The sequence below is a fragment of the Arvicanthis niloticus genome, chromosome 22 (assembly GCF_011762505.2).
Source record: "Arvicanthis niloticus isolate mArvNil1 chromosome 22, mArvNil1.pat.X, whole genome shotgun sequence".
NCBI classification, from domain to species: domain Eukaryota; kingdom Metazoa; phylum Chordata; class Mammalia; order Rodentia; family Muridae; genus Arvicanthis; species Arvicanthis niloticus.
The window spans coordinates 13566222-13588540 of record NC_133429.1 but is presented as its reverse complement, the minus strand read 5'-3'; the positions used below and the strand labels follow the sequence as shown (position 1 = coordinate 13588540).

Here is a 22319-nt window from a genome sequence, read left to right as displayed (position 1 = left end):
CTTCTATAATTTACCAAGACATCAGTTAACTTTTAGGAATGACAGAAGTTCATTAATGTCTAGGAAATGAGGTGCAGATTAAATAAAGCAAACAGCATATATACTGTAGTTTTATGAGTATTGCTATGCAAAAGTTACTTGCACACAAAACACTGTGATCCTGACAAATGATCAGAGAACCCAAGCAGCAGCTGCCTGACTACCCAGCAGCAGCCTACACAGCGTGAATACACTGGACAAAAGAATGATTTGCATGTCCAGTTAAATTTCAGTCTTTTATGACACTCACAATGGCATAGACTTTCAAGTTTATTAATTATTTCCAGAACTTTCCATCTTGTATTTTTAGACTGTCTCTAATCACGGTTAACTGAAGCCATGGAAAATGAAAGCATAGACAGCTACTGTAATGAAACCTTAAGAGAGGATCTGATTTATACAACACCTAAGCTCCTCCGCACTGCTCTTGGCTACTCATTACTATTTAATAATTTGATACTCGAGAGGAATGGAACTTAAAATTAAGCAACTGCTAACTGAATGTGGAGACTGTCTAATGAAGAGGTGGCCTAGGTAGAGGGTATCTGAAGTTAAAGGATTTTATATCTTCCTATCCTGGTGCTGCAGACAAGACAGCCAGCCTACTATAGTGCAGAGCAGCCTGTAACAGCCGCACAAAGCAGAGGCCACGGCTTACCTTTGTCCGGAAGCAGTTGCAATTGGGGACGGACCATTAGGGGCTCGTGGCTCTTCACATGTCCTCATCTCCATTATCACTTTATCTAGAGACTAATAGATTAAATAATTAGAGATGTATGCAAACTGAACTGTCAAAGTATGAAGTATAATTTGTCTTTTGTTTATTTAGGTCGGAGCTAACAATTATAAAAACCCTGAAAGAGAAAGCAAACATTCAGTCCTACACTGGGGCACTCACTGACTACTGGTGGGAAAATTACATACACATTCTATGATTGAGGGAGAAAATACAGAAGCAGCCATTAAATGAATAGGTCACTAGATTTAATGAAGCATTATCTCTAATACCATAATATTGCATTATTAATAAATTATATATTAATTAGTGAAACTGAACTACATGTAGAAGTCTTATCTTGAGACCTAGGATATGAGACATAAAAGCAAGCACATTATGGAGTAAGCAAGGGAAACACTGCAGAGTAGGAAAAGTTCTTCTCCAGATAGCTTTTTTCTCATCGATCTAATGTCTTTAACAGTGAGTGTATTCACAAATTCACAACGTCTTCACTTTAAGTACAGCATTTATCATTATCTAAAGTCATTTTATTTTATTGTGTGTTCAGTCAATCTCTGTTAAAATATAAATTTCTTAAGATCAAAAACCAGGTAATTTTAGTCAAGTTGACAATTAATATAACCCATCATAGGAGACTAACCAGATTTCTGATTTGTGATCTTATAAAGAATATTTATGGAATGAGGCTAAAAGTAGAAATTAGGTCAACATGCTCAAGGATGTGGATTCTGTTTAGACCACCAGCCCCAGAATTATGGAATGGATGAACAACGAATCCTTAAAGAATCCATGGCTGGAAACATAGGTAACGGCGCATGCTGCAAAAGGCAAGCAACCTAAACCTAAGGTTCCCAGCTGGAACACACAGTAACACGGCAGGAGAGAGAACCAACTCCTGCAAGTCGCCTTTAACTTCCACATGCCTGCCATCACACACACACACACACACACATACACACACAAAACCACACCATACAACCACACCATACACACACACAACCACACCACACATACACAACCACACCATACACATACAACCACACCACACACACAACCACACATACAAACACACAAACACACCATACACACACACAACCACACCATATACATACAACCACACCATATACACACAACCACACCACACACAAAATATAAAGCTTAAATTAAAAACAAAGGGTTAACTGGTCCATTTTCTTTAAAAAGTGAAGTTCATTACAGAACATATTACTAAACTTGTTAGACCAATAAAAGCAAGAACACAAAAAGTGCTTATTAATTTAAATTAAAAGAAAAATTTCTCTTAAAGTTCAAGTTTCTCACATAACGGCTAAAAAAAAACTAAGTCCGATAAAAATAAAGTAAAAGCTAACAGATGGAAAAATCCAAGAAACAAAATATTAATGTTTACAGAACAGTTAATTTACATATATACATGCTTATTTCTAAAACAGCTTCAGTACTCACCAAACAGATGGGGTGTGTTTTCAGTTTTGTCCATGGAATCTACAAATAGATTTTTTTTCTTTAAAATGAATTATTAAAACTTTATATGAAATAGTAATCAACAGATATATCTGCATTTAAAAGATAGCAACTTACATTATACTTTATATTTTATATATTATATGTCTCTCTCAGATTGTGAAATAATAAATTGAGGAAATTATTAATGCTATTGAAATCAAGGTATTTATGTTACATAAGAATCTAGTTGACTAAAGAATTTCAAGTCTGTTAGTTACATGTTTTTAACAAGTCCTTAAAATACATTTTATTTTCAAATTTTAAGAATTATCAGCAAAACATAATCACTCTTCTGTTTATTAGTTTCTTTAACTTTAGAATTCCAACCATCATACTTCCAGCTCCTTAAAAGTAAATTCAAAACAAAACCATTGATGGGAAACACCAGCTACATCAGAGACTATGTTTGTATACCCAGTCAAGTCTTTGCTAATATTTGGGTTAATTTGACACAAATTAACGAACGATGAACACCAAAGGATACAGTACTCTTTAAGAATACAGTATCCTTTTCCAAAGGAAACCCAAACTTTATTTTTATAAAAAACATTAACACGCACTGTCTCTCCCAAGCAACCTCTCAATCTAAACCTGGTCTTTAGCAGCAAGAAGTTATGAGATGTAAGAACTGACATAAGATTAGAAACAAAAATCAGTAGAATAATAAGGATAACAATATTAGCAATAATAAAGTAAACAGAAATCCCCAACTTCCTCAAAATAACAAAGGAATAAATGAAAAGTGTAAAACTCTAAAACAACATAATGTCTACAATAATAAATGGCAATTCTTATATATGTCTTTAAAATAAAGTATTAAAAATTTAAAACATTTCATTTGACAACTAAACCTAAGGGGGAAAAACTATCATTGAATATATGCCAACGTAAAGCAATTAATTTAAAACAAATTAATTTTACTAAACTATCAATAACATTGTTTTAAACAAAATGTAAATGTAAGTTATTAATATGTTACTTCAATTATACTCATAAGGGATGAAAAGCATTCATGCAGCTATTTTTGTGTACATAATAGGAATGTAATATTCCTTTATAACATGATCTGAAGCTGAGTATTTATTTTAACAGATAACAAGGAACAACACCTGAGAGCAGCAAGTCTCCTCAGACACCCACGTCTTACCCTGATGGATGCTTTATTACAAAACACCTTGTTGATGGCCAGCCAGGTGGGCAGATCCAGCATGTTCTGGAGCACCTCCTCATCCAGCTCCAGGTTCTTCAGTTCGCCTTCTCCTTTAAGGGTGCTTAGGTTTATTTTGTCAGGAGATAAGTTTTTGGTGAATCTGAAATAGACCAAAGGTACCATAGGTAATAAAATATGTTATTTTAGTGTCAGCTAATGTACCGTACAGACAACCTAGCAAATACAGAGTTTTACAAACGTAACAGCAGGCTAACATCCAAAGAACCACAGAGATGGACTTTATTTTAACCTGTACCCAGTGTCCATCACTGTTGCTCTCATCTCTCCTAGCCACAGCTCTCTAATAGTCTATAACTTGGGGGCACAGATTTGAATATCGTATTCCTGTAAACAGCTGAAGTCTGGTCCTTACTTCCTGTCTACTGGATGAAAACTACGCATCTACCACCGTTTTCCAGGCACTATACAAGCCCATGCCCTACCACATTTTGTTCACTGTAGCCCCTATCAGAGAGAAGAAACAATGCTATGCTATTAACCAAGCTATATGAAGGTAGGAGAATTGAGGGGACCCTGTAACAGCAGCTCACATGGCACAGATGGCAGTCATCATGCAAAGAACAAGGGTCAAAGGTCATTCTACTCCTCTTAGGATCACCTGGCTACTCTAAGCATTAGAAACCAACCCAAAGAATTTCAGAAATAAATTCTGACGTGTAGTGTGTTTAAATTTTCTGAGGAAGGAAATTACACAGTCCCATTTCGAAGTTGATTTTGAGATTCTCTGGGTAACTTTTAAAAACTCTGACTTCACTCTAGAAACAGCACTTGTCCTTCCCACGGGTTTACCTATAGGAAGTCAGAAGTCATAAAAGAATAAACATCGCTATAATTAAGACTATGATCTCTTTTTCTGAAAAGTGTTTTTTCTAAGTTCTGGAAGTATTAAGGACCAGATCCGCCCGCCACAGCTCAGAGGTCAAGCCTGCATACCATGTGTTTGATTCATTCCCATGGCTTGCTATCAACAGTTTTTGTAATAAAGCATCTCTTAGGAGATATCTGTAGAAGACCTTTCCTATTTTCATTTTTAATTTCATCTCTGCATTTTAACATATTGCTTCAGATAAGTCAACAAGACATTTTATCGGTATCTTTAAAGTTAAAACAAGTTGATAGAACAGTGAATTCCTTTTAAGAGTGCTCACGAGAGGGAGGGGAGAGGAGGAGAGCGAGAGCTCAGTGACTGACAGCCCTTGCTGCTCTGCCAGGAAGACTGACGTTCAGATCCCAGCACCCACAATGCAGCGCACCAAGAGCTGCAGCTCTGTCTCCAAGAAATCCAGCATGCACTCACATAACACACTTCCCACTTATACATGTACAAACATAAATAACTTATGAATAAATAATAGAGTGAGTGTGTGTGTGTGTGTGTGTGTGTGTGTGTGTGTGTGTGTGTACCTGCAGAGCCCAGAAGAGGGAAGACATCAGATCCCTCTAGCCGGAGTTTCAGACAGTTGGGAGCTGCCTGGTGTGGGTGCTAGAAACTGAACTAGTATCCTCAGAAAGAGCAGCAGTGCCCTCAAACACCTACGCCACTTCTCTAGACCCTAAAATAAAATCCTTTAAAAAATATTTTACCCTATGTGCCAGACAGAACAAGAAACTTGAACTTCTATGCTTGGTATTGCAAACAATAATGATAATAGTAAACTACAAACCTACTTTTCAATACTTTAGAGACATTTCTGACACCTGAAAACAATCCCTTCTCCCAAACAAAAATTTCTAATTTTACCCAGCTATTCTTCAAAAAGTAACTACTGAGCTGGGTGGTGGTGCCACAGGCCTTTTATCTCAGCACTTGGAAGACATAGGCAGGAGGAGCTCCAGGTTACAGGCCAGTCTGGTCTACAGAGTAAGTTCCAGAATAGGCAAAGCTATCTTGTCACAGGAACAAAAGGGGGTGGGGTGGGGGCTGTAAGATGGCTCAGCAGGTGGGGCTGTAGGATGTCTCAGCAGGTATGGCTGTAAGATGGCTCAGCAGGTAAGGCACCTACCACACAGCCTCTTGATCTGAGCTCAATGACTGTATCCTCCAATGGTGGTGGAGAGAACTGTGTCACAGCACTGTCCTCTGATGTTCACATATGCACAGTGGCATGAGTGTGCCTCTCACCCACACATACACAGTACACAATAATTATAATAAAGAAATGCTTTTAGAGCTATGTGATTGTGGAAAACTGAACTGTTACAGTTGGGAACCAAACTATCTTAGGCTCTCTAAGGCCCCTAAATATTCCCTCATTGCCCACCTGTTTCATTTAACACCTCGTACTATTAAGTAAACCCACTGGAATGTACAGAGACCATTCAATTTCACCAACCCAGAGACTATGCATATCATCAGACGATGTCTGAGGCCTACAGAAGAGACTTCCTCCACTTGGCTGTAATCCCCTACCTAGTGTTTCCATCAATGTATCTAATGTGTCTTGATTTATGATTTTCATTGCTGTTTTACTATAAAGGCTTCATGAAAGTGTAACCACATTGGAACATGGCATTTGAGGTATGCTAAGTCTATGTTCCTGGGCCATGGCCCTGACAGCTCCTGTGTCAGCACGAGGAATGCCAAAGTTCATGGAGATCAAAATCACCAATCACTGTCATAAAAGTGCTATACTTCATGTTAAGAATTTAACACAATCTCAAGAACTAGCACAAACTGGTGACAAATCCCATAGGAAGAAGACCTGCTTGCTATACACATAAGCACATCTCATCCTGTGGAGTGGCTCTGCCACGCTGACCAACACAGCTGCTTCTGAGAACAATCTCCTTCCTATCTCTGCCAGCACAAAGTCCCCCACCAAGCAAGCTCCTGCCTGCATCTGATCTCTTTCAAATTTCAGCTGAGATTCCTGCTCAAATCTGCACACAGGCAAGTTAATCATTCAAGCAGTATCTGCATAGAAACTGGTAATTCAAGGTTGGTTAGCCCTAAATATACCTATTCTATCTCAGCTTCCTTCCTGGACTCAAAGCACCAAGATAAAAGTGAAGTATTTTCAAGATCTGCAAGGATGTCCAAAGGTCAGTTCTTACATCAGGTTCTGTGTGTCCTGCAGCAGCATCTAGGAAGTTCTGGTCTTTGCTGCTAACTTGCAGGAACAGATTCTCTGTGGTGAGAATCCCCGCCCCCCCATCCCTATCCCTATCCCCACCCACCACCCAACCCTCACCAAATGGGGGTAGGAGGGGAACTGACTTTCTAAAACCTGGAAAATCCAGAACTGAAACTAAGCTAGGGACCAATCAGATCCCAGTGTGACAGACTCCTTACTGACTGCTTCCCTCTCGCCCTGAGCTAATGCTTCCATCCTGCTGAATGCTGGCTCTCCTGTCCTTATCATTGGGTCACGCGGATCCCATCCCTGCCCACCTTCCCACTACCATTTCCCCCATGTACCTCTCAAGGTTGAATCAGGCCTCTGTCCTATGCCTCCTGTGACTGCTCCCTAGGTCCTTTGGGATGATAGGACTCTGGCCTCTCTGTCTTGTTCTCACTCCCATTCTCTCCTGCTCCTGGATCAAGATGTCACCACTAGTTTGCTCCCAATACATTCTCCTGCCATTGCTCTCTGCCATTTGCCACCTGGTGATGCAGCCAAGGATCAATCCCGAGCCACTTTGACCTGAGCCTTCAAACCTGTGAGCTACACACTTGCTATGTAGCCTGCATCAGGTACTCTGATACAGACTGCCAACTAACATATGCAGGTCAAATGGAACTAAGAAATACCCCCTGGTGTCTCCAAGTAGACAGCCATTCTTTTCTGTGTTCCCGGATTGTTGGCACTGTAACAATGGCTGCTGCTTATCAGCTACACATCTATCAAGTATATTTTAAAGTGCTTTATGAACTTCATCTCGGCTTGTAACTTCCTGAAGAATGTATAATTATACCCTTCATCCTAAAAGTGGAGAAACTGGGCTGGCGAGAGGGCTCAGAATTCGCAAGAACCTGAGCTCAATTTCTGGTACCCACATGGTGGAAGATGAGAATCAAATTCCATACACTGTCCCCTCACCTCCACACTCACTCTATACCACACTGACATACATGCACACAATAAACAAATGTAATTTTAAAATTTTAAGTGAAGAAACTGAGTCATTAAGATGCTAAATAATTCAGCTCCACATGGTGGCGCACGCCTTTAATCCCAGAACTTGGGAGGCAGAGGCAGGCGGATTTCTGAGTTCGAGGCCAGCCTGGTCTACAGAGTGAGTTCCAGGACAGCCCGGGCTACACAGAGAAACCCTGTCTCGAAAAACCAAAAAAAAAAAAAAAAAGACAAAAACAAAAAATGCTTACTAATGGGCTGGAGCGATGGCTCAATGCTGCTCTTCTCGAGAACCCTGGCTCAGCATCCACATGGCAATTCATAGCCATTTGTCCCTCCAGTTCCAGGAGATCTAACGGCCTCTTCTGGCCTCCCTGAGCACCAGGCGTTCATATGCACACATATAGGCAAAAACCCATGCGCATAAAACAACATAATTTTTTAAAATTTAAAAATATTAAAGAATATGCCCACAGACATACTTGCAAGAGTTAGAGCTGACCCAGTGAAGAATGTACATCAAAAATTCAATAACTAATTCTTTGAAGATGGCACTGTACCATTTAGAAATGGAATGATTTCTGGCCAAATGTCTATCTTTTTCAGGGCACATGGACCATATATTTTAAGAACTAGAAGAAAATGTAATAAACTCAGAGGTCTTCCTGATTCCCTTTTAAGTGCTTAAAAGGTACTCAGGGATATCAGTGCTCTTTTTTTCCTCTTGCTTTGATTTGTTTTTTTGCTTGATACGGAGTCTCATGCAGTCGGCCTGTCCTCAAACTTACTATGTAACCAAACATGACCTCGGACTTCTGATCCCTGCTTCCTCCTCCCATGTGCTAGGATGGCAGGTGTGTGCCACCACACTAGGCCTACACAACACAACCAGCACTTTATTGTCTAAATCTTCTCCCAGACCCCTAAAGTTGCTTTAGATTAAAAAAAAAAGTTAATCCTCAATATTATATTTAATTGCCATTAAAAAAAAAAAAAAGGAAGCAAGTAAAAGGAGAAGAAGAATGGGGGAAAGAAGGAATAAACAGCAGGAGCCTGCACAGAGCACACACCTCTCAGCTGAGGCTGCACAGAGCACACACCTCTCAGCTGAGCCTTCTGCCACTTAAGCAGGCTTCACTCTGCTCTGTCTGGTCTGGAATACAAAAATATCATCACATCATTTGTAAAAGTTCTGCACTATCAGAAGATAAATGCTACGCTAACTCTCACATAAAAAAGAGAGAAAATCAGAACACATGAAGCTGAGTGTAGTACACCTAGAGTCCAAGCACTCTTGGGATGGACCATGAGTTTGAGGCCAGCCTGAGCTACTTAGTGATATCTCGATTCAACATTTTTTTTTAAATAAAATGAGAAGAGGAAAAAACCTAAGTTGAAGTAAACTGAAACGAATTAACTTATTTTAAAATGCTATAACCACATTGAAACCAAAGTGAGAAAAGAAGACTGGGAGTAGGAAGGAGGAGGGTGGACGAGGAGAGAAGAGGAGGAGGGCACAGACCCAGACTAACTGGAACAATTCATAACACACACATGAAAGCTAACAATAGGATTTGCGGGGAGAGGGAGGCTAAGGACTTCGCCTTCTGAAGTGTTTATAACTTCTGTGCAGACGAAACAACAAGAGTACAAAAAGAAAAGTCCAGCAAAAAGGGAAGGATGGAAAGGCTCAAAGCGTGTGTAATTCTCAGCACACTGGTTTCAGTTTAGTTTATAATAAAGGCTGAAATTCTGCAAGGAGCCTGGCCAGAACATGAGACACAAACAGGTCTGAATCCCAGTTCAACCACATATACCTCTCTGATGCTCACCTTCCTCATCTGGAGAACTGAAAATAAACAAACCAAACAGATCTTCCATGTGGCTTGAAGATAGGTACTAGGTACATCATCCAGAACCTCTCACGTCTACCTCTCTATCTTCCATTGAACTGTAAATGCTAACGCCATAGTCTGATCAGAGGAATATCACAAGTTCCTACTTTCAGGCTGGAGAGATGGCTCAGTGGTTAAGAGCACTGGCTGCTCTTCCAGAGGTCCTGAGTTCAATTCCCAGCAACCACATGGTGGCTCACAACCATCTGTAATGGGATCTGATGCTCTCTTCTGGTGTGTCTGAAGAGAGCAACTGTGTATTTGTACATAAAATAAATATGTAAATCTTTTTTTTAAAAGCCTTTAGAAGTTCCTATTTTCCCAAGAGGACTTCAAAACTGCTGAGCTATGAAGCTAAGCTTGTAAATATTAATATTGCTCATTCATTTTGGGTAGTTTATAATAGATGAAGACACACAGGCGACTGTCACATTCATAGTTACACCGCAGCTGGTTTCCTATACAAAGAAGTATCGTATATTCTAAGCTATATATTTTCTATTATCCATATATTGGTTTATTTTACATACATTTCACTTATGCACAAATGCTTACAAATCACTTAAAATCATGCTTCAGGAAGTGATTTTTCAGCCATATTTCTGTGAGACTAAAAGAGGAATGCAGACTTTGGTTAAGTGTATACTGTGTGTCTCCCTGTCTGCACAAGGGGAAGCCTACAGTGAAGTCTTATGGCATGGAAGCATGATGCCTGCCCATGCTTCCCAAGTGCTGTTGTGCCTTCTCTTTCCTAAGGTTCCATCTGAAGTTCCCAGATAGGACAGTAATTCTCATAAAATATGTCAATGAAAGGGTCATAGTACTGAACTTGACTCAAAATAGAATACATTATAATCTGAAATCAAGCAAATTATTTTACCTTACTGAAAAGTCACTAAATATTTGGAAAGATACATAAATATTTAAAGCTAAAGTATAAGGGGGAGGGGCATGACAACAAACCCCCAATAACTTAAACTTGTGAATATTTATTTGGAAGACAGAGGAAAAAGAAGAATGGAACCATAAGAACCTAAGAAGTATGTTAACAGGAACACAGATGATAATAAAGAAGACATATTTGCCTGGCCCAACTATGTCAAAGGGCTGCACAGAAGGGAGTCACACGGTATGCTAAAGATAAAGTCAGCAAGACTCTTACTCATTTCCTTTCTCCTTTCCTTTTCCCTTTCCTTTCCTTTTCCCTTTCCTTTCCTTTTTTTTTTTTTCAATGTTGAGGATATAACCCAGTCCCTCGCCTATGCTAGGCAAGTGTTTGAACCACTAGCTTCAGCCCCAATGATTACTTAGAAAACTCAAATTACAGACTAAAATTTCAATATTATGTCAACATTATAGCAAGCACAATGGCTTATTTTAAAACTCTATGGGCAGGCCAAAGAGATGGCTCAGTGGTTAAGGGTACTGGCTGCTCTTATTGACAACCCAGGTTCAGTTTCTATACGACAGTTCAAACTGTCTCTAACTGCAGCCAGCTCTGGGAAATCAAAATCCCTCTTCTGGCTACCACGTGTGCCAGGCACATTTGTGGGTATGTTGTACACAGATATAAATACTGGCAAAATAGCCATACACATAAAATAAAGTTAGAAAAACTAGAAGTATGTGGCCGGTAAAATACCTCGGCAGGTAAAAGTACTTGCCGCCAAGCCTAACAGCCTGGGTTTATCACCTGAAACCCACTTGTGGAAGGAGAGAACCTACTTCCACAGTTGTCCCCTAACCTCCACACACACACACTGCAGCACACATACATCCATTCTCCACAATAAATAAGTGCTTTGAAAAGTAGACATGGGTCATGTTTCTACCATATAATATACATATTATTATGAATGTGTGTACCTTATTAGCTATCATATTTCTTAAAGGTTTGTTTATTTTCTATGTGCTTGAGTGTTTTGCCAACATGAATGTCTGTGTACCACATGAGTGCCTGGTGCCTGTTAAGTCAGAATAGGGTACTGCGTCCCCTAGAACTCTGCAGATGCAAATAGCTGTGAAACAGTACATGCATGGGTACTAGGAACTAAACCTGGGTCCCTGGTAAGAGCAAGGAGTGCTCTTAACCACTGAGCCATCTCTCCAGCGTGGTCTACCACAGTTTTAATGTAGTAATTTTTTTAAGTACTTAAAAACAAAAATAGCTTCTATTTTTACCAAGCATCTCCTTTAGTCACACATAATATATGAAAACAAATATACTAGCTTCTTAGTATAACAAAAATATCCAAACTTCAGCACCAAAATTTACAAGCAAATGTGTCTTATTTAAATTACATATTTTACAATCAACACATAATTACTATAATTTAAATTATGTCTAAAATGCTGCATTAAGTAATGGTTTAGGGAAAACAGGAAAGTTTTGTATAACGGAAGATTAACCATTTACTTAAGGGAGCACATCATAAACACAAGAGAGGTAAAACGCATGCCTCAGTTTCCTTGCACGTAAAAGGGAGAGGACAGAATGAGCCCCAACACACAATAACTCGGGGAGTGTCAGCACTATCAACACTATCATAAGGTTTGAAAAAGAACATGATCACTGCACACATTACATCGCAATTTACCCTAAGTTTCTTTACAAATGTTTTGGGCTTTATGAACCTTCATGGAATACACCTTAACTTAGAAGACAAACATTTCTATATCTGATATTACATACTATAAATCTTAACCATATTTATATCCATTTTCATCAAATCAGTTTTGCTGTCTCTCACAAAAACAAAGAACCCAGCACGAGAGAGGCTAAGGTGAAGGATGAAGAATTCAACAATGGCCTAGACAGGGGGACTTAGTCAGAAAACATGAAACACAGGGCTCAGTAGGTAAAGTCCGACCTTACACTTGAAAAGTCGAGTTCCACCCCTGGAACCCACAGAGTGAAAGAAGAGAACTGATTCCCACAGCTGTCCTCGGACCTCCGAGGACATACATGCCAAACACAAAAACAAATAAAACTGAATAAAAACGTAGTAAAAATTTAAAATAAGAACACAAAACCTCCGAATATCATATAGTTATTTATTTGCCAAAACAAACTATTTGTTAAGTAAACCATATAAGTTAAATAGAATATGTGAAAGACAATGTGAAATTCTAGAACTAATGAGAATACTGGAGAGTTGTCCCTAATGGCTTATGCCTGTAACTCTTAGGGAGATGGGGGCAGAAGGGTCAGAAGTGCGAGGCTAGCCTGGGCTACATGCTAAGTTTGAGGTCAGTCTCTACATGGAAAAACAAAGCACAAAGCAGAGCAGGAACCTCAGAACATAAGCTTATCCTAATACTCTTCCGACGGCTCACCTTCTGACGGCTCGCCCCCCCTTCCTTTGAGCCACCTCCTCCCATCCACACACCTTCCTCCCAAGACTGGTCTAAGATCACACCAATAAACGTGCGTTTCTCAACTATCCTAACTACTCAGAAAGCATGTTTTTGACCCTTGTGTGTGTTCACACCCCTGCACTATTCTTCCAAAGAGCTCATCCTGGACCTTGAAAATATGTTGTCAAACAGCAAATGTTATGGAATATCGAATAGTAATTAGAAACAAGCATTTCTGAGTGATTGTATTTCACGATATAGCATGAAAGTCTAGATTTTACAGAGAATTTAACAACACATGTTAAACAGCTTGATTTTTTTTTTCCTAGTAGTTATCCAAACTGCAGTTCTTTAGTGGCTCCATATTTTAGGAAATTGTTACAGGTTTTAAACACAGAAAAAGCAAAATGTCACTGCATTGAAAACTGATTAAGTTTAGCCATATAGAAAATAAAACTGGACAGGTGTGGTGACACATGCCTTTAATCCCAGCACTTGGTAAGCAGAGACAGGCAGATCTTTAAGTCACAGCCAACCTGGTCTACAAAATAAGTTATAGGTCAGCAAGGACTACATAGTGAGACCCTTTCTCTAAAAACGTAAATGAAATTAAATCACTTCAAATTTGTTATTTTGTTTGTGTTAAATTCTAAAAATTTGATATTTATAAGCAAATACTTTTCTTAAGATTTTTTTTATTTATTTTATGTATATGAGTATGCAGTAGCTGTGTCTTCAGACACATGGGAAGAGGTCATCAGATCTCATTACAGAAGAGCCGGGCGGTGGTGGCGCACACCTTTAAACCCAGCACTTGGGAGGCAGAGGCAGGCGGATTTCTGAGTTCGAGGCCAGCCTGGTCTACAGAGTGAGTTCCAGGACAGCCAGGGCTACACAGAGAAACCCTGTCTCGAAAAACCACAAAAAATAAATTAATTAATTAATTAATTAAATAAAATAAAATAAAATAAAAAATCTCAAGATCTCATTACAGATGGTTGTGAGCCACCATGTGGTCGTTGAGAATTGAACTCAGGACCTCTGGAAGAGAAGTTGGTGCTCTTAACCGTTCGTTGAGCCATTTCTTCAGCCCAAGCAAATACTTCTTGAGTGACTGCCCACCACACTTTTCTAGGAAGCACAACAACATGAAAATAACACATAAAACACTTTGAGATGTGTCTTTAATTACACTTAGCTCATGTAGAGGTTGAATACACTTCCTCAGGGAGGCAACATTAAATTCTTAGTCTACAACTAATTACTAATAACAGTTGTGACTGAGAAAGAAACCAATCAACATGTTAGAGCAGAGCCTTCAAAGTGACTCTTCTCAATATTCTTCTCAATTCACCCAAGCTGGACACAACAATGACGACAACAACAGAAGCGGACAATGAGTGGGAAAGTGCACTCAGTAGGCAGTCACTCAAACTGTTTGTCTTTGCAGGGATCAAAGCCAATCCGGAGCTGAACAGCAGCAGAGCTCCTGTGTGACAAGCCTAAGTCCTCAGTCTGGTTCCCTAGCACTGAAAAAGAAAGCCATTACATATGCAGACAGGTTGACGTCATTATCGTTATGTAAGTTCGTGCCCCACTGTACTCCCAACACTATTTCTAGAAAGATAAAGTGCCTTCACTGGTCTTTTTGTTTTGTCTTAAGACAGGGTCTCACTACATAGCCCTGGCAGGCCTACTAGAACTCTCTTAGTAGGCCAGGCTGGCCTTGAACTCCCAGAGATCTGCCTGCCTCTGCATCCCTCCCAAGTGCCACCACGCCTGGCTTACAATACCACCTTTTAAAGTCAACAAGAAGGGATACTTTGGAAACACTTTCCCAAATCTGTTAGACTGCCAGATTATTTGTCTAAGAACATTAAATTACTTTTAATGATTTATATTGTTTTATTTTATGTATATTGGTGTTCTACCTACACGTATGTCTATATATCTGTATGTATGTATGAGGGTGTCAGAACCCCTGGAACTGGAATTATAGACAGTTGTGAGCTACTATGTGGGTGCTGGGAATTGAACCTGGGTCCTCTGGAAGAGCAGCCAGTGCTCTTAACTGCTGAATCATCTCTCCAGCCTAAGAGCATTAAATCCTTAATTTACAATTAATTGCGTCTTTCACAGTCCATGAAATGCATTATACATCCATTAATATGCTTCTAATGGAAAGTAAGAAATAAACGAGGCTCTCCTACAGAGACATCCACGTTCCTCTCCTTGACCCAAAGCTATGCCTTTCAGCCTAATCATACATTCGTCTACACCAACACTCTCTTCTGAAAGGTAACTGCTTGTTTCTTTCCTTTTAAAGAGTTCATTTTTACTCTCCTTAGTGAGTGCATTCACATGTGTGTGTGTATACATGTGTGGGTGCATATGTGTAGCTATGTGTGAATGCATATGTGTCCAAAGGTCAGAGGATAAATTTTAGCAGTTGGCCCTCTCAAGTTGCCAGGCAAGGTAGCTGGGATTAGAGATGTGTCAACACATGGCCACAGAAAATATGAAATTTTAAGCTATACATTTAAAAGGGTGTATAACATGTATAAATTAAAGATTTAAATAAATTTACATGGCTTCATGACTCAATATTGCTAAGAAACCAATTCTCCCCCAAATAGACATAGATTTAAGATAACTAAAAATAAAATTTCATTAGAATGGTAAAAATGGCATGCTGATTTAAAAATTCATATAGAAATGCAGAAGACCTAAAATAGCTTTCAAAGAGATGAACAAAGTTACTGGTATTATAAATTCAGTATTTACAAAAAAAGATACAGAAACCAAGTTAGCCTGATGCCAGTGTAAATAAATAATGGATCAATAAAACACAATATAGCTTTCAGAACATAGATCTAAATTTATAATAAATTGGTTTCCAACAAATGGGCAAAACTAATTCATTGTGGAAAAGGAAGTTTTTAAGTGCTGTAAGAGCCAGGGGCCAGCATATATTAACTATGTATACTGGGTTTTGCCCCAACATTCTCATACATGTATCTAATTTATTTTGATCCTAGTCTCCCCACATCTCCCTTGTTTCCCTCTTGCTCCCACTATTTCCTGCCTTTTCCCAACCAGTTTCTCTTCCACGTTCCTGTCTTGTTTTGGTTTTTGGTTTTAGCAACACAGTGGGTTTAATAAAGGGTGCTTACGGAGCACGGTGACAGGCAATCTACAGAAGTCTGAGTATCTTGCCAGTGGCTACACCACTGAGGAAAATCTCTCTCTGTCCACTTTGCTTTTCAATCTCAACTTACATTGTTTGCTCGGCATGGTTATTTTTGAAAATGCTAGAGAATAAAACAGTTTTGAATAGTTTTTCAACATAAGTGCTTAAAGCACAGAAGAAGTGGGGCCCCATAGACCGCCCCATGTGTAGTCTTCTATGCACAGATACATCTTGTTCAGCATGCACAATTATTTTCAAAAAATATGAAAATGGTTCTAACATTAAAAGTAGACGAGTTATTAAAATTGGGATTGGGTATCTAAACCTTTGAAATAGTTGACTTTCATCAACCTATGAGCTCAGGTGTGGCAAAAACCCACACTTACCCTTCAGAGGAAAAGCTCAGCAGGCGCCCTGCAGAAACTTGAACAGAGAGACAGTCACTGATTATTATAGAGAAGAACCCCTAAAACATCAGCACAGTGTGTGACAATGCTATTATGACAGGAAGCATGGCAGAGACAGTCCCAGACAAATGAAAACAGGAGGAAAAGGAGGCTGGGAAGAGTGCTCACCTGCTGGTAATAAAGAACACAACTTTAGCAGGCCAGTGATGGCGCACGCCTTCAGTCCCAGCACTTGGGTGGCAGATGCAGGTGGATCTTTGAATTTGAGGCCATCCTGGTCTACAGAGTGAGTTCCAGGACAGCTAGGGGCACACAAAGAAACCCTGTCTCAGGGGTAGGGGGACAGGAAAAAAAAGGATAGCTTTGGGAAAGTATTCCCTGAGTCATACTTATTTAAGAGGAAGTTTCTATGTAAAACATGAGACATTCAGACAGAGGCAGTAAGTAATGTGGTCAAGGTTTATAAAGGGTCACATAGAGTGGCCATATGCAGATGTATTGTAATATAGAACAGTATACCACAGTATAAGGCACTTTCATCAGAAAAAAATGGTACACCTTGAGGAAAAAAAAAAAAACAAGCAGTAAGGACTTTTACTTTACAAGGATATAGTTTCTTCCAACGAATCAGTTTCTCACATTCTCAGTAGACTGACTGTGGCTCAACGTAGGTGGGAGACAAATACGGACATGACTGCCACTTGACTCTTGGCCCCATTGCCAACCCAAGAAATTGACTTTCATCAACCTATGAGCTCAAGTTCAATTTTAGGAATTCTTTGAGGCCAGAAGTGATAGCGCACACCTTTGATCCCAGCACTCAGGAGGCAGAGGCAGGAGGACTTCTGTGAGTTTGAGGCCAGCCTGGTCTGTGCAGTGAGTTCTGGGATACTCAGGTCTATGTAAAGAAACCCTGCCTCAAAACAATCCTCTTTGAGGGAAACGAATCTGTAATAAACAACTTTTTCTTGAAAACTTCAACATGAACAATTAAAAGACTTAGCAAAAACTTAAGATTAGCTCCAAAACACCTCTCTGCTAACAGAACTAAGGATGAAAGACCAGAAGGAAAAGAGAACATTTAGTTGCAGAAAACTGATACAAGAACTGATAAGTCTGGGTAGTGAGAGCAGAGTTACTCAATGTGTGCCAAGCCGTCTGCCATGTCCTAACTTCAGAACAAGAAAATCTCAGTAATCAGGCTGGTGGGATGGAGCACTTGCTGCTTTGCAGAAGACCCAGATTCAGTTCCCTGTACCTATGTGGCAGCCCAAACTGTCTGAACCATGTTGCAAGAATCTGCTGCTGCTCCTCTGGGTCTACAGTTACTAGGCACACAGAGTAAACATGCATTCATACAGGGGAAACACTCACATAAAAATATAGTAAATAAATCTTTATAAATGTAAGGGTCATCCACTAAAAAGGAACCATGACTGATTCACATGAGGAGCTAACCTGGGTCTGGTGGCACAAGCCTGTAATCCAGCTACCCAGGAGGCTAAGCTCAAGACCTGCCTGGGATACAGAGAGAGTCCAAAGGTCTGCCTGTCTGGGGAGCCGAGTGAGATCTTATCTCAAAAAACAGAAATAAACCTCAAAGGGTTAGGGATACAGCTTACTGGTAAAGAAGCACTTGCTTACCATATACTAGGTCCTAGGGTCTAGCCCCAGAAATGGGAAGAAAAGTATTGGGAGGTAAATGAAAAAGAATTAACCCTGGAAATAACGAGTAGCAACACACAGGATGGTTGTGACACTGCTCTCACTGCCGGAGAAAGGTCAGCAGGTAACACCGCTGGTTACTCTTTAGGAAAATACTTCTTCAATTCCCAGCACCCCATATGACTGTTCAGAACCATCTATACCCTCAGTTCCATGATTCCTTTTTAGGAGATGACCCTTACATTTATAACAATTTATTTATTATATTTTATGTGAGTGTTTTTCCTGAGGAGACCAGATACTCTCTTCTGGCTTCCATGGGCACCCAGGCACACACAAGGTTCACAGACAGACATGCAAGCAAAACACCTATACTTATAAAATAAACACATCTTAACAACAACCAAAAACCAGAATACAACCATAATAGCTCATCGTCAATAAGATAAGCACTGACCAGTAGATGCTATAAAGAGGGGCAAAGGAAAAAATGCACCGGACTGTGGTTGAACATCCCGAGTGCCTGTCCCAGATGACTTACTGAATGTATACACAATTTCAGAGTCATCCCTGAATGCCTTTATAAGCAACAAAAAAACCTTAACTGCCACTACAGTAAAGCAAATTTCATAAGTTTCTAAAAGCTTGACAATTGTACAGTGAGATCCAGATTTCTAAGTGACTAGAGAGGATCAAGAGGAGCAAGAATGGCAAACAAGACCATCGTGATAATGAAACTGCCGAAGATTTATTAACTGTTCCATTAGTCTGAGCTATGTAATGAGTTGTATAACATCACTAAAATTATGGTTTTGTCTTTTGTTTATACCCAACGTGCATGTGCGTGCACGTGTGTATATGTGTGTGTGTGTATGTGTGTGCCTGTGTGTGTGTGTAAATGTGTATGCCTGTATGTATGTGTGTGTGCGCATGCATGAAAAGGCTGCCCAATTGCAAACGGAAGCATTCCCACAATTATGACTCTATTTAAATGATACATATCAAAATTAATTAAACACAAAATAATCTCTTAAGGCAAAAATAATCTCTTAATGGAGAATGAGAAGTTACCAAAACATTTTTATGACCAAAAAATGTCTTCAAACCTTAGTAATCACATAGACTATAAAGCCATACACATTAAAACATCAAATGCTAGTTACTATTGCCCAATACTTGGCTGTAAATTATCAAACTCCCCTTTGCAACATCAGAAAAGGATGGCGACAACTTTCTGAGTTGCCAAACCCTGTCCTTTATGGGGGAAAAAAAAAGACATTCAAATGGAGGATTTACATGAACTTGTAGCTATCAACTTTTTGAAAATTGAGGTCATCTTTATGTGGGGCACAATCCGTGCTTACAGAAAGGAAATGAAAACTGGGGAACAGAAGCATTACCTGAGGGACAAAAGGTCCCTATGCCTGGAGAAGCCAGCAGTCAGCTGCCAGGGTTGCTTAGACTCTTCGGGTACTCACTTAGGTGACTGTGCCATTCAGAGCACACCAATCTCCACCACAGCCAGCAGGGAGCGCTGTAGGGAATGGGGACACAGGGGACACAGAAGGGGGCAAGTTTAAGGGAAGGAAGGAAGAGGAGTGAAATATTCAGCTGTGATGTGCTTACAAGAACAGTTGTATCTCACACCAGATCACCTACAGACAGACACTGCGTACATCTGCAGACACACTAACCACTCCGGGGGTCCTCACCCTCTCCACCACTGCCATTACTGCACTATATATCCACTTTTAAATGCACATAAAAGCACTAACAAAAATGAGACTGTTATGTGGAGTAAACGTTACATAAAGGCTGCACTGAATAACTTAACAGTAAATAAATAAATTCAGATACTCTACAGAAGAAATCTACAAATACAAATTATCACATCAGTTGAACTGCCCAAACCAGTGAAAACTGTAGTTCTCTCTCTGAACACTGAACATACATAACATTACTTATGAAAAATAGTCCAGCCTAGTGTGGTGGTTCACATCTGTCTTGCCAGTACTCCGGAGGCAGAAGCAGGGGAATTGCTGTGAGTTCAAGACCAATTGTCGAGAGACAATTTTGGTACAAATTGTGTTCCAGGCCAGACTAAGGTATGGCACTGGACCCTGCCTCTCAAGTGTAAAAGAAAGAAGGAAGGAATGGAGAGAGGAAGGAAGGGGGGGCAGAGAAGAAAAATAACTTATAAACTAGAGAATGTTCCAATAGTAACTATATCTGTATATCCAAGTGTCTTAAAGGTCTGGAGAACACTGTTAAGAACACTGGCTGCTCTTCCAGAGAACCCAAGTTCGATTCCCAGCACTTATGTAGTGGCTCACAAGTATCTGTAACTCTAGTTCCAGGGAATCTGACACTCTCTTCTGGCCTCCAGGAACACCTCAGGTATGTGGTGCACAGACATACATTCAGGCAAAAGTCTCATAAACATAAAATAAAAAATAAATAAAATCTCAAGAAAAATTTTTTGAATGAAGTGTAATATAGAGTTAATATACTGCCAATTTTTTAATCTAAACTCTCTGAATGTCAGGCAATTTTTTAAAATCTACCAAAAGGTATTGAGAACAAGCAATTTATATCCATCATGCTTTATGTGAGTGTGTGCACGTGCATGCGCGCGCGCGCACACACACACACACACACACACACACACAGCCATTACATGCTTATCTGGTACCTACAGAGGCCAGAAGAGGGTACCAGATCCCCTCAAACTGGAATTAAAGATGGTTGAGAACCAGTGGATGGGAGCTAGGAACTGAAAAGAGTTCTGCATGAACAGCTGGTGCTCTTAACTCCTAAGCCATCTCCCTCACTCATATAAATTTATTTCTCTAGGTTAATAAATGTGTTTCTGAACAACTTTTACATTCAGTTTCTACCACAGAAGCTAAAGGAGCAACGAGGAACAACCCAATCAGTAACTGGCCTTGACCATCATGGTGTTCTGTCCATAAAAAGAATGCAACCACAGAACTAAGGACAACTGTTTTAATAAGCATTCATGCATGCATGCATGCATGCATGCATACATACATACATACATACATACATACCTATAAAATAAATACCAATTGAGTCTTAAAATTGAAGATCAGTAAAGACTAGCTTCATTAAAATTGCTCACAGTAAATGTCCTTGTAAGATGAGGCCTGAAAGACGATCTGTTGTAAGGGATGTAAACAGCCTTAGTTATAATAGCCAGAAGCTGGAAGCAACCCAGATGTCCCTCAACCGAGGAATGGATACAAAAAATGTGGTTCATTTACACAGCTATTAAAAACAATCACTTCATGAACATTGTAGTCAAATGGATGGAACTAGAAAATATCATCCTGACTGAGGTAAACCAGACCCAAAAGGATATACATGGTATGTATTCACTGATAAGTGGAGATTAGCCCAAAAGCTCAGAATACCCATGATACAAATTACAGACCATATGAAGCTCAAGAAGAAGGAAGACCAAAGTGTGGATGCTTCAGTCCTACTTAGAAGGGGGAAGAAAATAATCACAGGAGGAAGAGGGAAGGGAGGGACCTGGGTAGGAGAGAAGGAAAGAGGAAAGGGGGGGGGGGGGTGCAGGACCAAGTATAGGAAGAGATAGAAGTCCAGAGGGCCAAGGAGAATGAATAGAAATAAGCAGCAGTGGGGGTAGGAACCACAGGAAAGTCCCAGATGCCAAGAATGTGAGAGGCTCCCAGGACCCAACAGGGATGATGTTAGCTGAAATATATAATGGCCAGGAGAGAGAATCTGAAGAGATCACCTCCAGTAGATAGGCATGCCCCCCCTCCCCAGTGGAGGAATGGGGCCATCCACCCATCTCAAAAATTTTAACCCAGAACTGTCCCTGTCTAAAAGAAATGCAGGGACTAAAATGGAGCAGAGACTGAAGGAAAGGCCATCCAGAAACCAACCCACCATGCAATCCAGTCCATCTGCAGACACCAATCCCCGACACTACTGCTGATGCCAAGATCTACTTGCAGACAGGAGCCTGGTATAGGAGCCTGGTATGGCTGTCCTCTGAGAGGCTTTGCCAGCACCTGAGTAAGACAGATGCAGACACTCACAGCCAACCATCGGACTGAGCCTGGGGACCCTGATGGAAGAGTTAGGGGAAGGACTTAAGTTGCTGAAGGGGATTGCAACCCCATAGGAAGAACAACAGTATCAAC

The 22319-nt window shown here is 40.0% G+C and overlaps 1 protein-coding gene across 6 annotated transcripts in view; it reads right to left on the bottom strand.

The window, feature by feature from the left end:
* Bltp3b (bridge-like lipid transfer protein family member 3B) overlaps positions 1-22319 on the bottom strand; it is a 66918-nt gene that overhangs the window by 37028 nt on the left and 7571 nt on the right. For 4 of the 6 annotated variants that reach the window (XM_076919953.1, XM_076919954.1, XM_076919951.1 and 1 more), the window contains exons 2-4: positions 3450-3612; positions 2243-2281; positions 698-789 (exon numbers count right to left, since the gene is read on the bottom strand). In XM_076919953.1, the coding sequence (XP_076776068.1) occupies positions 698-789; positions 2243-2281; positions 3450-3612 (294 nt within the window). Of the gene's footprint in view, positions 1-697; positions 790-2242; positions 2282-3449; positions 3613-19523; positions 19661-22319 lie in introns of those variants that run through there. The other 2 variants (XM_076919956.1, XM_076919955.1) reach the window with 2 other exon arrangements.